The sequence below is a fragment of the Rhinoderma darwinii genome, chromosome 5 (genome assembly GCF_050947455.1).
Source record: "Rhinoderma darwinii isolate aRhiDar2 chromosome 5, aRhiDar2.hap1, whole genome shotgun sequence".
NCBI classification, from domain to species: domain Eukaryota; kingdom Metazoa; phylum Chordata; class Amphibia; order Anura; family Rhinodermatidae; genus Rhinoderma; species Rhinoderma darwinii.
The window spans coordinates 50,817,532-50,834,377 of record NC_134691.1 but is presented as its reverse complement, the minus strand read 5'-3'; the positions used below and the strand labels follow the sequence as shown (position 1 = coordinate 50,834,377).

Sequence of the window (16,846 nt, the reverse complement as noted above, 5' to 3'; positions counted from 1 at the left end):
TAAAGGATACTTGACACTTGTCCTGAGCTGTTGTGGGCTTCACGGCAACATGCTTGTGCTACAAGAGTTTAATCAGCTTTATCCTAAGCTGCTGCTTTAAAATCAGTTGGCTTATACTTTCTGGCATCCAGTTACTTTTTATGGAAAATGCAGTTTCGTTCATTGTCTATATTTCAAGAAGTTTTTTTATTTTGTTTAAATAATTTTGCCTCTGGGAGCACATGTAGTTAGAGAAGAGGCACGTATGCCAAGCAATGCTTTTATGCCTGATATAACTGTTCTCACATATCAGGGATCACAAACCACTGCAAAACAGTCATTACTTTGGGTTTTGCTTGCATGTAAAACAGTGTACCACATGTATCTCTTCCAGCTGGCATAAAACTGGGTCTATCTAATCGTAGATGGGAGCTCTGGTCTAGCTGTAGCATAGCAGATCTAGAAATCTTAGCTGGTTCAAGTGATCTTCAGGATTGGACATTTGACACATGATATAACATGGTTGTAATTTGTAGATAATTTATTTTATTGGGCAATTGAAAAAAAAGATAACACATAGTGATGGTCCACATCAAGTAAAAATCCATATAATGTAAATACATATGCAAGCAGTTGGCCTTTGTAGTTAAAGTTTTTATTCTGTAAAAGGTAGCACGAGATAATGAGAATATATAAGAAGTGTTTCGAATGGAAAATAACAGGGGTAAATAAAGGAGAGAATCAAGCAATAAAGGAGATGGAAGGTGGTTCACAGTCTTGGAGGAAATGAACTCCTTTTGCTTAGGTGAACATGGTGGCATACGGAATCCGTGAGAAAAAAATAGGGGCATGTTCTATTGCATGCTGTATTACGGAGGAATTTGCCATGTGCATGAGGCCTAAAGTTGAGGAGTCACTCTTAGGTAGTTTCTTTCATGCTCCAATCTGTCCTACAGAAGAGCCTCTTGTAAATTGATTGATCGCTATAGTCAACATGGATTGATGGTTTTCAGTGTTTAAGTGACCCACCACACTTCCTGAGGTTCCTCTGTTAGGCCTGGGCTCTGTTACAAAAAGTTCAGCAGTAGACAACCACATTTGGAGCTTATTTGGTGTTAATCACGTGCCACAAGGGTCCTTTTCTTATGGGATGATTCACAAAACTTTATTGATGATATGTCCTATGTGGGCAGTGATAACAAAATTTTATTTCAAAGATATTTATTGTATTATTGCTTACAAAGGAATAATAAAGCATTACCCCTACACAAAGGGGATCAATCAATATATCAAAAAGTAATCGTATATTTTAGTAGCATAAAATATCATATGAAAAAACAAAAATAAAATAAAAAACACAAACCAAACACAAACAAAACACAAACACAAACCAAATAACTATTTGATCAAAGTACAAAGATGGCATATTAAGTAAAGAGTCTCTGTCAGGAGGTTAACCTAGAGAAAAATCTACCGGATTAAGGCCTCATGCACACGACCGTAGCCATGTGCACGGCCGTGATTTTCGGGTTGGCCGGCCGCGGAGTGTCACCCGCGAGCCGACGGCAAATCTCGGGCTGTCCATTATTTTCTATGAGCCTGGACCGCAGAACACGGCCGTAATAAGACAATCCCGTTCTTTCTGCTGTCCAGGCTCCTGGGCCATGCACGGACCGTGGAAACAACGGTCGTGTGCATGGGCCCATAGAAATGAATGTGGCCGCAATTCTCCCGTGGATTTTCGGGGGAATTGCGGCCGCAAAAGCACATTCGTGTGCATGGTGCCTAACTCTAAGCCTCTCTCCACCTTTGCAGTAAGTAGAGAGGTGAAGTCAAAGCGTAAAGTCTCCCAGACAAATGGAAACAAGAGTCACACATCGTTTTTATACACTGAGTACTATGACACAAGTGGCATTTGAGTATCTATATCCTCCCATTTAACATAGTTTGTTCTCCCCCACATGAGCATTCAATTCACTGTATAGCAGAGATAAAAGACCAACTCTAGATGGGGTAAATATTGCTAATCGTTCATAAAGGGTATAATCTAAGGTCTTGTCAGCCCCATTCTAAGAATTCAAAAAGGAGAATATCTGCTTAATCCTGAGTTTCTCCCCTATCGGAGGACAGTATGTAGAACGGAAGGAAGCATGGAAATAAGTTGGCCCCCCACAATAAAGGTTTTGAACTCTCGATAACTTTTGATATATCCACTATTGAAAAGGAAATTGGTCCATTCTTGGTAGAAATGAGGGGTTTAGAAAAATGAGAAGGGCCAGGCAAATTTTAGATTGAAAATTTAACTAAAATCTGTCCTTTATGGAGCAACACATAGTATGACAATTTGGATCATAAGTGTAGATCTTGTGGAAACCACCTGATATATCACATTAACGCAAGCCAGGTATATGAGTTAAAGGGAATATTCTAAGGAGACCCAAAGAGGTCCGGGCTCATTAACTAATAGCCAATAGGACAACTTTATAGTACTTTTATTTTTTAGGAACCGAGTGTCCCCCAAAGCACTTATGTAAAAAAATAACCGATTTTCTGATTCTTGAATATTTATAGGACCAAATAAAAGTGAACATATCCTTTTGTAATCAGGTAAAATCAGACAATGGTATTGGGATAGGTAGGGTTCAAAATAAATGCAATAATGATTAAAAAACGTACAATACAATTACAAATGTATGCGCATGTATTTTATTAATGGAGGACATCACCCTTACAATTCAGTCCGACTGGCTGTTTTCAGATCTCTCCTTCATAGCACGTTTTTTGCGTTTTCTTCCAATATGTGCCCTATCATTGTCTACATACCTCTAATATATTAAGGCCCCTGTACCGCAGTCACTTGGAGACATCATTACCATACTTAACTATGTTGGTCATTGCACCCACTGACCTCAGCAGATTCAGAATATTATTATTGCTATTGGTAAATGAATGACTGATTCTGATTATTGGTGCGGATTTTTCTTTTTCATCTCATCATAGTGGGATAGAAGACGAGTTCTTAAGGCAGCTGTGCAAGGTTGAGATGTGCCTAATAACATGAATAACCTAAAATGTTGTTTTTATTTGGATGTTCCCTTTGAGCTTTTCAATAAAATCACTTTGCTCCTTAGTTATATTTATGTATTTATAGTATATATAATATATTTCGATTTAACTGACCAAGAGTAGGAAGGTATCGGCTCCAGTATTTCTGTATCTCTACTATCTATTTATTAATAAGTCAGAGCTGAATCATAGGTCCTGCGTTTACGGTTACAGTATGGATGACTTTGTTATAATTTTGGAAACGGAAAACATCTGTATAATATATGTGGCCCTGAGGCCAATTTCTCCCTATGTTATTCCAATAGATCTAATTTCACAAGGTCTGTCCTTAGCTTGATCTTGCAAAGGTGCATTCAATTCTTTGCAAGACACTATCAGGTTAGATTACTTTCTGGGGAAAAGCATGGATATCCAGGTCATTTAAAGCAAAGCTTCGAACGATTGAGGGACAGCGGTCATTGAGAAATAAAGAACAGCTCCCGGTAATGTCTTTTTTATTGTCCTCTTGGTGCTATATATTTCTGTTACTGGGGGTAAAGTTAGTTTATTGTTAGGATAGTTAAGTAAAGCAGATAATTAAGATTCTAAGAAGTTTTCCATCCAATATTGCTAAATGTATGTTTTCCAATGGCTATCCTATGTTTGGATGCACCTATACGAGCGGAGTGCCAGTATATAGGAAAGGCTTCAACTCTGGTGGACTCTGCCCATCCATGCATTACACGGTTGGCCTTTTATTTGAATGGCCAGCATGTAATAATACATTTCCCCTGCAGAAGCTACTCAATGTGAATAATGCAGTTGTAAGTATTTAACCTTATGTGCTTATATATGTTATTTTATTCTTGCATGTGTTATTTTTATGTTGATGTACACATAAGATAACTAGTCCTTTTTTCATTTTTTTTCAGCAGATACCATTTCTGGAGCAGTGTTCACGCTGAATTTAAATGACTTCGTCCTAAAAACATGCCTGAATGAAAGAAGCAGGAATTTGATTGGTCCAGTTTCGGGTTCGGTTAATCTTGAAGCCAGTTGGTGCAAACATAGTGGGGATCCAGGTCCCCAACACACAGTTCCTAAAATCCTTCTTGATGTGAGATGTGGATTGCTTCAGGTGCGAATATTGGGAAATTAGGTTCTAAGAGTACATTCTATGTTGGCAGGGCCCTAGGCTGATGACTTTTGGTCACTTTTAATAGCCGTTGATCCTAAATAACAAAAAGATTGTCAAACTACAAAATATAACCTATATGTATCGCTATATAAATGATCGTTCTATCATGTGAATGATATAGCAATACAAAGCACTGCAATACAAGTCCCAATTTTCTTTCGGCAGCAAGTTCTAAAGTCGGACTACTTGTACTGTCTTGCATTGTCTTATGGAGCAATCTGGTAATAGAGTAGGGAAACCACAGGAAATTCCTCCTATTACTCTGTGTGACTTTACATGCTTCAATAATTCGGACGATTGGGTAATTCGATCGCTTGTTTAACTATAGCTCGAGATCATGGATGAAACGTGTCGATTTATTTGTTATTGCGATGGCGTTGACTCATAGTCACATTGTAAAGAGGCATGGAGAAAAGACAAAATTATGCGTGGCAACACTCGTTTCAATTGCGAGACCATCGAGGATTTGCATTTACACACAGCGATTTGCTGATCGTATGATGTAAATTTCAAAGGCTATGTCCACATTCGAGGGCTTTCTTTATATATATATATATATATATATGTATGTATATATATATATAGATCAGTCAGTGTGTTTAGTGTAGCTTCTTAATTAGTTATTAAAAAAAATTACTTTTTTAGATACAGCTGTTCTGTATTCCCTACAGAATAGCTGTATTGTTGACTATTCACTGAATCCGTCAGACCCACGGACCTGACGGGTTCAGTGAGAGCGGGTTTTGCGGGTTTCTGACACGCAGGAACCAACTGTAAACTATTACATCTAAGTTCATAACTGAACCCGTCTGGTCCGCGGGACTGACGGATTCAGTGTAGAGTGAATGATACAGCTGTTCTGTATAGAGAATCCAGAACAGCTGTATCTAAAAAAGTAAAACTAATTTTTAATAGAAAATAATTAAGAAGTTACACTGAACACACTGACTGATTTGTTTAGTCTACTGCAAGTCTTTACATGTTGAGACGATTTTGAAGTAATTGAAATTGTTGAATCGTTTTCATTATCGAAGTCTTGTCTAGTCTGTAGCCTGCAAATGTGATTGTGTGTGTGTGTATATATAGATATCTATATATGTGTATATATGTAGACTGTTGGGGTACTAACAGGGAAAAAAAAATTGTTGTTTTTTTTAAAAGGAGAGTGTTATTATTAAACAGCAATTTCATAATATTTTATGCAAAGTTTCTCAAATACAAATATAACGTTTAAAAACTACAGTGGAACATTGTCAGTGAAATTCATTTTCTTAAAATTTACTTTTCAAAACAGGCTGGTTGCCTTTAGACACTCATTTTGTTAGAAGAGTCCCTTGACCTAACGGGAAACCCAGCAACAATTGCTCAATTTCACTGCAGGGAAAAGGAAACATTACACAGTAACCATTGAAATTAATGGGCTAGCCATGTCATGCACGATATGTTGGGTCATCCCTTTTTGTAGCTGCTCTCCGCTCTGGCTAGTAGATGTGGGTCCTTCTATCAACTTAAAATGCCTTAATTGGGTATTTGAAAATGGGTTTCCCAAACCAAACAAGTCCCCTATGTCTGCCAGACATTAAGTATCAATAGTTTAAAAGGGTTGTACGTAATATATGAAAACATGGCTTCATTGTCCATGGGTTGTGTGTTGAATTGCAGCTCCGCTCTATTGAAGTGAATACGGCTGGGCTGCAATGCCACACGCAATCTGTGGACAGGGGTGGGACTATTTTAGATAGAAAGCAGACATGTTTCTAACCCTGTACAACCCCTTTAAAATGTTACAGGAGCATTTTGATTGTGAGTGATCGACAAAAACACACAAGACGAAATGGAACAAATGTAAAATAGGTTTTTTGGAGCCGACTTTAATTTTCACAGATGGCACCCTCCTTGCATTGTAGATAATAGTGGTACATTTCATTTGATTCATTGGATAAGTAATCGGTGTTGATATTAACCAGGATTGAAAACAATAGCAACACTGTGCTGAGAACACGAGTCAGAGGAAGTTATCTCTTTCTTTTTAACATTTCTCATGAACTATGAACGAGACCTTGCCAAATAAAATATATAATCAACGTGAATAAGTGGTGTTTAGATAACTTCCAGATTGAGCTGTATGTTTTTATACCTTTCTGTAGCTAATAATGTTTTCTTTCTAGGTTTTCTGGGGTCAGGAGAACCTGAATTGCTTAACACTTCTGAATGAACTTGTCCAGGAATACCTGAAGAGAGAGACAGGGTTGGGCACTACAAGTTGTGAACAGCCCCTTCTTCCAGTCTCCCCTGTGATCAGTAAACCTTCAACCTGGAAGACAGAGCATAGTTCTGATGACTTGAGAACTGGACTTTTTCAATACATACAGGATGCTGGTAAGTCAAGGCCATCTCAAATATGTTTTTCACATTATCATTTCTTTGCTTACATAGCATTCGGCTTCACATAGCTTTCCAAAAGTTTCATTCTACTGAGGATACCATCTCTATAGTTTGAATGTCTTGTGTTTGCTGGGGTTTATTCTCAAGGTCCTAAAAAGTTGTCATTTAAAGAGAAATTCCAGGTACACTGAATAAAGGAACTCAAAACCTGGAAATGAATGAAGAGTTAGGCTGGGTTCACACGACCATGTTACGTCCGTAATGTACGGAACGTATTTCGGCCGGAAGACCCGGACCGAACACACTGCAGGGGGCCGGGCTCCTAGCATCATAGTGATGTACGACGCTAGGAGTCCCTGCCTCTGCGTGGAACTACTGTCCCGTACTGTAATCATGATTACAGTACGGGACAGTTGTCCTGCAGCGAGGCAGGGACTCCTAGCGTCGTACATAACTATGATGCTAGGAGCTCGGCTCCCTGCACTGTGTTCAGTCCTGGTCTTCCGGCCGAAATACGTTCCGTACTTTACGGACGTAACATGGTCGTGTGAACCCAGCCTTAGTGGGAAAAAACAACAACTCAGTTTTCAGGAATCTATGACTTGCAAACGGTATTTTTTCTAGAAAAAGGGACAACTACCTAGAAACAGCTAAAGGGTGTAGGCGGCTGCCTCCCAGTGCTGTCAGGAATAGTGAATGCGGAAGCTTCGCAATCTGCCTACGGTCACATGATTCCTTTCCGAGGCAGCTCTCGCGAAAGTGTGGAAGCTGTCATAGTACTTTTTACGGAAGGCTTGGTGGCTAACCTAATTCCCAGATAAGGTAATGATATTGGGGAAGATAGCCGCTAAAGAAAACTGTACACAGAGATCCTATGATCTCAACTTATTTATTAGGGTGAATCTATATACAGCCATCAGCGCCTCACTATAGCGGTTACCCGCCAAGCTTACAGCGCCATCCACGCAGGATAAAGCATTGACGAAAGTGCCTTAGGAAGGTCATGGTATTGACCGAAACGTCGTCACTGGCTATAAATAAATTATTTGTTTGGATAAATAACTCCATATTGGTGTGCATAGTACTTTTTCTCTATATTCAACAATGTATAACTGGATATATTGTCGACCATATCTTTTGTTTGTTTTTTTGCACAATTTTTAGGTGCGGACTATAACTCGAACTAATTAGACCAAATGTGTAATACTTCCCTCTAAAGCGATTGGTTCCTTGATCAACAGCTTTGTGACTGCTGAACCCAGAGTAGTCTCCTCACGCTTGACCATTTTTTGGATTGGCTTTTTGCTGTGTCCCTTGTCTCTATTATTACACAATATAATTTCATGTTTCTTCCAAAAGAACAATGTATAGGGAGGGATGCTGTTGCTAGCTGGCTGTCCTTTCCCCTAGAACAAATACCATTTCCAGTCATAGATCCCTGCAAACTGAGGTTTGTTCCTCGAGGAGGCAGCCACCTAGCACCAGATAATGGGTAGAGTAGCACACACCCGGTGGTAGCCCTCATGAACTTTAAGCATTCGAGTTTGGAAAGATGCCAATAATGTGTGACAAATATTCTGTCAGAGAACAATCTAGCTTAGTATTGTTGCTAGGGGAACCCCTTTAGCTGCAGCCCTGGGTGAGTCTGCTCCTCTAATGGAATGGGCCTTGAAGGTTGCTGTATCTATACCAGCCTCTTTCATTGCCAAGAGGATCAAAACTCTGATAGTATTGACTGAGGCCATGCGGAATCAGGTCTTGATGTAATGAAGAGAGTAGAAATCCCTACTCTGTGTGGCGCTGACAAATCTAGGTAATCCCTTAAGGCTTGTACAAGACACAGCGATAAATCCTCCAGATCCCTTACTAGGTCAAGCTCCGTAGGGGATTCGTGGGTTGTTCCAGAACATTTAGATGCATTCCAAAATCAGAGCCCTGCCATCTCGGGGGGCCTCCGACACATTTGGTTTGGTTGAAAAGCTGAGTACTAGAATGGCCTCCATTTTATCCATTACTCCTGGTGGTAGTTAGAAAAGCGAGTTCCAAGATGCCCCTCGTCCCAGAAGAGTGCTAAGCCAGAAGTTCATTTGATAATATTTGGTTGGGGCTGTCTGGAAGCCTGGTTGCATGGCAATTACTTTACCAATTAGGCTGGCCTGCTTCATAAGGGAGACCGTCTGATTTTTCATAACCACTGAGATATATTTTCTAGCTTCAACTATTTCTCCTCTTGGACCCCTATAGTCAGCCTTACAGTGTCTAGGGCAAAACCACAAAGTTAGGGACCTTTTAGGAGTGAAAATCGATTTTCCTATGTTTACTTTGAAACCGGTTTCTGTAAGTAGGGCTAGAAGCTTATCTCTTTGAGCTATAAGTCTCCCTGCCTCTATATGAAATATGAGTAGATCATCTCGGTAGACAAGGCATGCAGTTCCTGCCAACTGTACATGAGATACTACTCTCTTCAATACCGGCAAAAAGGTGTTTTCTCTAGTGCCCCATTGGAGAGGCCAAACACCATTAAATTTAAAAAAAAAAAGATTTTTCCTTTCCATCGGAACTGTAGTAGCCGACCATGTTTGAGATTGATAGAGATTGCATGAAATGTATCTTTTAGGCCTACCTTTATTAGGAATATGTCCCTTTTTAATAGGAACCGTAAGTCCGCATGTGATGGCTTCTTGAATTTTGCAAAGGACTTCCTTGCCCTATAGAAACCTTGGACATCTTGTATGAAGTCAAGAAAAATCAAATTACTTGTCTCTAGGTATAGGAACTCGTGAGGCTTAGGGGTAAAGTCTGCCATTCCTGCAGAGGTGAGCCACCTGGCTCTTCTTATATTTGTCACATAGTTAAATGACTGACCAATCATCAGAACCACTGCTTATAGCTTTAAGAAGAGCTAGCTGTGACCAACAGCATCTTCAATTTGAAATTGTAAGTTTTTGAGGGATGGGTCGACCTGATTGAGAAATTCGACCTTTTTAATACAGATAGTGTAGATAGTAATGTCAGATCAATCTCTGGGGCCTTTAGAGCCTGGCTATCCGGGAAATCGATGAAGTTACTACGTACTAGGGAAGAGCAGAATACAAGTAGTGCAAATTCCTTGACCTGGGATGACTCAGGGATGGCTCATCTCAGAGAGAAAAGTTTTAATGGGGAGCTCTGCCAGCTAAACTCCCTCTGAGCATCTGGAGCTCACTCCACCGGTCTCTCTCAGAGAACGCTACTGAGCGGGTAACATACTCAGTACCAATCTCAGAGAGGGACTCTAGAGAGCCTAAGCCAAAGGAACCTCAGAAGGTAAACATGTCTTTTCTTGGACTTTGAGGCCTACTCTGGTGGCACTGCCCGGGCTCTGAATGTAAGTTCTCATGAAAGGGTTTACATTAAGACATAAGTGATAAGCCGCTTCGTGTCTGTTCGGCTATTTCCGGAAATAAATGTATCGGTGTACAGACTCAATAGAAAGTCTATGAGCCCGTACTCCTATACATCGGCTTTCCGGAAAAAAACGAACAGACACAAAGCGGCTGAGCGCTCACACGAGCGCTTCAGCTACTTCGTTCTAGCGATTGGTGGGGGTCTCGGTGCTCGGACCCCCACCAATACAAACTTCTGACGTCTCTATGACATGTCAGAATTTTGTCAAACGTTTAGCTGCACTTTAAAGGTTGGACTTGATGGACCTATGTCTTTTTTCAACCTTATCAACTATGTAACTGAGCCCCATCACTGTTTTTGTATATTCAAACTGAGTTTTATTGATGTCTTATTGTGTCTTTATACTGATATTCCATCCTGGTTTTACATTTGCTTATATATAACCTTTTATATTATTATCTTATTGGTTAGATGCTCAGAAGATGCCCAATGCATTTGAAGTGGTATTTTACAATGAGACAGAAGACAATCCTGGGATGATGCTTTGGAAATACCCAGAGCCAAGAGTTTTGACGTTAGTGCGAATTACCCCTGTGCCTTTCAACACAACCGAAGATCCTGACATTAGCACTGCTGACTTGGGTGACGTCCTGCAGGTGTGTACCTCGATATTGAGTATATCCATAACATATTTTAATAGACAACAATCCCATAAATCATTCTATATACAGATATTTCTACCTTCAGATGAATTGTCTTGCATATAAGCATTTGTAAATTTTACTAAGATAATTACATTAGTTTCTTTTTTCTGTTTTCCACCAAATGCTTTTCAGTTATTGATATAAATAGTATATGAGGAATGCACAAAATACATTTTCGCTTTCTACCAATCATAATTTTTAGGATGACATATGCAAGATTAAAGAGGATTTCCCACCAAACGTATACTGCTAACCAACTGTGAACATAGCCTTAATGTGGCAGAGGATCCAATAGTTACTTTTGCAAAAAATATGTATGCTACAGCAGAATAGAAAATGTATGCACTTTTAAAGGGGTTTTCGCAAAATCATAAGTTATCACCTAGCCACAGGATAGGTGATAATTATAAGTTCTCTGGGAGTCCCTTTGCTGGGACCACATTGATCATGAGAATGGGGATCCTGAACCCCTAGATCCTCCTCACTGCACTCCCTGCTGTCGGCAGGACATTGAATGTTGAGCATGCGCATTGAGCATGGTTGAGCATGCACATTGCTGCTCCATTCAATGTCTATGGGAATGATGGAGACAGCTTTTAGGTGATAATTTATGATTTTGATAGTATCCCTTTAAGTTTTGCTTTGATTTTTCACTTTAAAGATCATATGTTGTTCAGTAATTTGAATAAACAAAACAACATCCCAAAAAAAAAACACCAATCTGAGTACACATTAGCACATGGTGCTGAATCTTCAATAGATTAACTGCAAAAAAAGCTAAAAACACTCAACACAAAAAATGATATAATGGTATTTAGTACAGAAGATGTGGTGTCCATAGCTTATTGCTAGAATGTACCATCAATGTCCGATCAATGAAGTCCGACCCCTGTTGCTCCTTTCAGTTCCCCTTGACTTAATTTGGAGGCCACCATGTGCCAACGTGCCATGAGATATACCCTTTAAGCATACAAGTTTCTGAATAGTCGCTACTCATATATTCTTTTAATTATATCGAATAAAGTTTGGTCATCATAAGGTATGTTCAGAAATTTGGTCACCAGGAGCTTATCTCCTGGATCTAAGCTACTGGGACGTGACCATTAGTTTACAGTCAACACATCCATGTAATAGTTATACATACTGAGAAAATCCACTCATGGGAAACAACCAAATAAACAATTTATACTACAAATTTATACTACAAAATTGCAAGTACGTTTAACTTCATTAATAAACACCCGGAGACACACTTTACATTTTTTAAGTATTGTACGGTTTCACAAAGGTCCTCATTTACACAGTACCTACCCTGTTATGTATTGCTTTAGGTTGAGTACACAACTTTTACATCTTTTTGTAGTCCTTGTTTTCAGTCCTGTTTACAATTTAACAGTCGATAAAAACATTTTTTTTTTAAGTATAATACACACAGGTGTACTAAATGCGAACCAGAAATTAACCAAAGTATAGTAAAACAGGTTGGGTACAGTAGGAAACAGATGTGTTATGTAACTTGTTTCCTTTCAAGAAAAGAGGTCGAGAATGTCCGTGGAAGTTCACATAATCAGAGTATAAATTGTATTTTAAGTGTGTTTTTCCAAGAAGCACCTATTACGATTATGAGATAATGTCATTGTATTTGGAAGGCTGCGCATCTCATGTGCAGCACGGAAACGACTAAGTCAAAACAGACGTACAGCGAGAGAAACCTGGGATGCAGCTAGATTGATGATCGAATCATGAAAGTAACACATGCCACATAAAATGTCAGTCACTGTAAGCTTATATAGCAGGGATATCTAACCGTAGGCCCCATGTACATGACAGTGCATTTGCGTCCATATACCAAATGCTGATAGTATAAAGCGCGTTATATCCTATGGGCCAATGCACATGACCGTGGTTTTCACAGTCCGTTCACTGGCTGGAGTCCGTACTGCAAAAAAAATAAATAGGAGATGTCATTTTACGGGCCACATTTGTGGTCCGGGCTCCTTGAACTCCACGCACTATTGTGTTTAATGAGACGGACAGACCGCGGATGACACTCCTCGTGCCGTAATCCCGGATCGTGCACACCTATACGGTCGTGTGCATGAGGCCTTAAAGGTTTCGTAAAAAATGTTAAAAAAAAGCTGTGACACGAGAAAATGTTAAACAAAAAAAATTATAAAAAACAGAGAAAGCTAAAATAACGGGATCTGGGCTCTACTGACATCGGAGCTCAGGAAAAGGACGATGTGTCAAATATGGTTTACATTTAGGTCTTTAGTTTGGCTAAGCATTTCGACGCCATATTGGTATCTTCATCAGGCTGAGGACATGTAAACAAGTTAAGGGGTAATTTGTTGCAGAATGCGTTGATTGAAATTTGAATGACTTTTTAATGTCACCATTTTGGGGTACATATATGTTGAACAACTTTTATACATTTTTTGAGGGGCATTATGGAAAAAAACAGTAATTCTGCCATTGGCTTTTGAGTTTTGTTTTCTATGGCATTTACCATGCATTATAAATTACATGTTCATTTTGCTCTGTGAGTTGGTATGATTACAGTGATGCCAAATGGGCTCTAGTACATGGCAGACCTCGAGGCCATTGTAATAAGGCCGGCACCCGCAAGTGATGGCGCGGGGAACATCTCCTTTGCCCCCACCATCACTTCAACGTACTATCACGGCAATTGGAAATAACTTTCTTTCTTCCCCGACGTGAAAATAATGCGTCATAGGGCAGGAAAGGGTTAGCACATGATGAATGCATAAACTACGCAATCCGCAAATAATAGTCACATGTAATATTTAGTAGTTTGAAGTTTTTTACACAGTGGTGGAGTGCCTTCTGGAGAGCATAAGAATAACGGCGTATATTAGATACTATATACATACCACGAGATGCTATGTCATGATGTCACTCTTATGCTATCCAGAGAACTCTTCGCTGAATATTACATGTGACATGTATTATTTGCATTTTTTTAATGTTTTTAATAACTAATGATGTTATAACAATATGATCGCCATATAAGATGTTTTAATTTGTGATGGGACTTTCTTATGTCACATCTGTATGTTTTTAGTGCACTTTTTAAACTGCATATCCTGTAAATCCATTTTATTTGTTGCAAATTTTTAAATATCTACGTGGGCTCATCCCCGTTGTCTCCTGGTAATTACCCCAATTAAACTCTGATATCATTTTGTAGTGACTCCCACGTTCTTTTGTAACTATTGCATGATGTTTGTTGTTTACATGTACAATGCATTTGGAAAGACTTCAGAAAATGTAAATTTTTTCACATTTTGTTATGTTCAGGTCTTGTGCTAAAATGAAAAAAAATTGTTTCCCCCCATTATTCTGCACTCAATACCCCATAATGACGAAGTGAAAACAGAATGATTGTAATCTTTGCTAATTTATTGAAAAGGAAAAACTAAAATATAACATTGATATAAGTATTCAGACCCTTTACTCGGTACTTAGGTGAAGCACCTTTGTTAGTGATAACAGCCCCCAGTCTTCTTGTGTATGATGCCACAAGGTTTACACACCTGGATTTGGGGATTTTCTGCCATTCTTCTCTGCAGATCCTATCAAGCTTTGTCAGGTGGGATGGGGACCGTCGGTGGACAGACATTTTCAGGTCTCCAGAGATATTCGTTGGGTTCAAGTCTGGGCTCTGGCTGGGCCACTCAAGGACAGAGTTGTCCCTAAGCCACTCCTGTGTGGTCTTGGCTGTGTGCTTAGGGTCATTGTCTTGATGGAAGGTGAACCTTCGCCCCAGTCTGAGGTCCAGTGCACATAAAGAATATCTCTGTACTTTGCTTCATTCATCTTTCCCTCAACCCTGACCAGTATCCCTGTCCCAGCCGCTGAAAAGCACCCGCATAGCATGATGCTGCCACCACCACAATTCACTGTAGGGATGGTATTGGGCAGGTGATGAGCAGTGCCTGGGTTCCCCCAGACATGACGTTTAGAATTGAGGCCAAAAAGTTCAATCCTGGTGTCATCAGACCACAGAATCTTGTTTGTCACAGTCTTGAGAGCCCTTTAGGTGCTTGTTTTGAAAACTCCAGACGGGCTTCATGTTTCTTTTACTGAGGAGGGCTTCTTTCTGGCCACTCTGCCATAAAGCCCAGATTGGTGGAGTGCTGCAGTGATGGTTGACCTTCTGGAAGTTTCTCCCATCTTTGGAGCTCATCCAGAGTGACTATTGGGTTCCTGGTCACCTCTCTTACCAAGGCTCTTCTCCCCTGATTACTTAGTTTGGTGGGGCAGCCAGCTCTATGAAGAGTCCTGGTTGTTCCAAACTTCTAACATTTAAGATATATGGAGGCCACTGTGCTCTTGGGAACTTTTAGTCCAGCACAATTTTTTTGTACCCTTCTCCAGATCTGTGCCTCCACACAATACGGTTTCTGAGCTCTACAAGCAGTTCTTTCCTCTTCGTGGCTTGGTTTTTGCTCTGATATGCATTGTCAGCTGATAGACCTTATATAGACATGGGTGTGTCTTTCCAAAGCATGTCCAATCAAATGAATTTACCACAGGTGTCTCCAATGAAGGTGTAGAAACATTTCAAAGATGATCTAGAGAAATGGGAGGCCCCCAGAGCTCAATTTCAAGTGTCATAGCAAAGAGTCTGAATACTGACGTCCATGCGAAATTTGAGTTTCTCATTTGTAATAAATTAGCAAAAATTTCTAAAATTCTTGTCATTATGGGTTATTGAGTTCAGGATGATGGGGGAAAACTTCCACGAATGCACTGTATATGACTTGATGAAGATACCGATACGGTATCGGAGCGCATTGCCAAAATAAAGTCTTAAATGTAATCTATATTTGACACATCATCCTTTTCCTGAGCTTCAATGTCAGTAACACCCAGTTACGTTCATGACTTCGATGTGAAGGATAATAGGTGAATCCGTTGTTTACAAAGTTGCTTATTTGTGATTTTAAAAGTATACATACCCTTTTAACCCCTTCCCTCTTTAGCCACTTTTGACCTTCCTGACAGAGCCTCATTTTTCAAATCTGACATGTGTCACTTTATGTGGTAATAACTCCGGAATGCTTTCACCTATCCAAGCGATTCTGAGATTGTTTTCTCGTGACACATTGGACTTTATGTTACTGGCAAAATTTGCTCGATATGTTCAGTATTTAATTGTGAAAAACACCAAAATTTAGCGAAAAATTGCAAAAATTAGCATTTTTCTCAATTTAAATGTATCTGCTTGTAAGACAGGCAGTTATAATACACAAAATTGTTGCTAATTAACATCCCCCATATGTCTACTTTAGATTGGCATCGTTTTTTGAACATCCTTTTATTTTTCTATGACCTCACAAGGCTTAGAACTTTAGCAGCAATTTCTCACATTTTCAAGAAAATTTCAAAAGGCTATTTTTACAGGGGCCAGTTCAGTTGTGAAGTGGTTTTGAGGGCCTTATATATTAGAAACCCCAAAAAAGTCACCCCATTTTAAAAACTTCACCCCTCAAAGTATTCAAAACAGCATTTAGAAAATGTAGAGGTGAAATTTACAAATTTCATATTTTTCTGCAGAAATACATTTTTAATACAATTTTTTTTATAACACAGAAGGTTTTACCAGAGAAATGCAACTCAATATTTGTTGCCCAGTTTTTGCAGTTTTAGGAAATATCCCACATGTGGCCGTAGCGTGCTACTGGACTGAAACACCGGCCTCAGAAGCAAAGGAGCACCTAGTGGATTTTGGGGCCTTATTTTTGTTAGAATATATTTTAGGCACCATGTCAGGTTTGAAGGGCTCTTGCGGTGCCAAAACAGTCAAAATCCCCCAAAAGTGACCCCATCTGGGAAACTAGACACCTCAAGGAAATTATCTAGGGGTGTAGTGAGCATTTTCACCGCACAGGTTTTTTACAGAAATTATTGGAAGTAGGCCGTGAAAATTAAAATCAACATTTCTTCAAAGAAAATGTAGGTTTAGCGATTTTTTTTCTCATTTCCACAAGGACTAAAGGAGAAAAAGCACCGCAAAATTTGTAAAGCAATTTCTCCCGAGTAAAACAATACCTCACATGTGGTAATAAACGGTTGTTTGGAGACACGGCGTGGCTGAGAAGGGAAAGAGCGCCATTTGGCT

The 16,846-nt window shown here is 39.5% G+C and overlaps 1 protein-coding gene across 1 annotated transcript in view; it reads left to right on the top strand.

Moving 5' to 3' along the window:
- Nucleotides 1-16,846, top strand: part of VPS13B (vacuolar protein sorting 13 homolog B) — an 886,671-nt gene that overhangs the window by 747,725 nt on the left and 122,100 nt on the right. Inside the window, exons 37-39 of the mRNA XM_075825953.1 lie at nt 3,957-4,162; nt 6,391-6,601; nt 10,466-10,650. Coding sequence (XP_075682068.1) covers nt 3,957-4,162; nt 6,391-6,601; nt 10,466-10,650 — 602 coding nt within the window. The remainder of the gene's footprint in view (nt 1-3,956; nt 4,163-6,390; nt 6,602-10,465; nt 10,651-16,846) is intronic.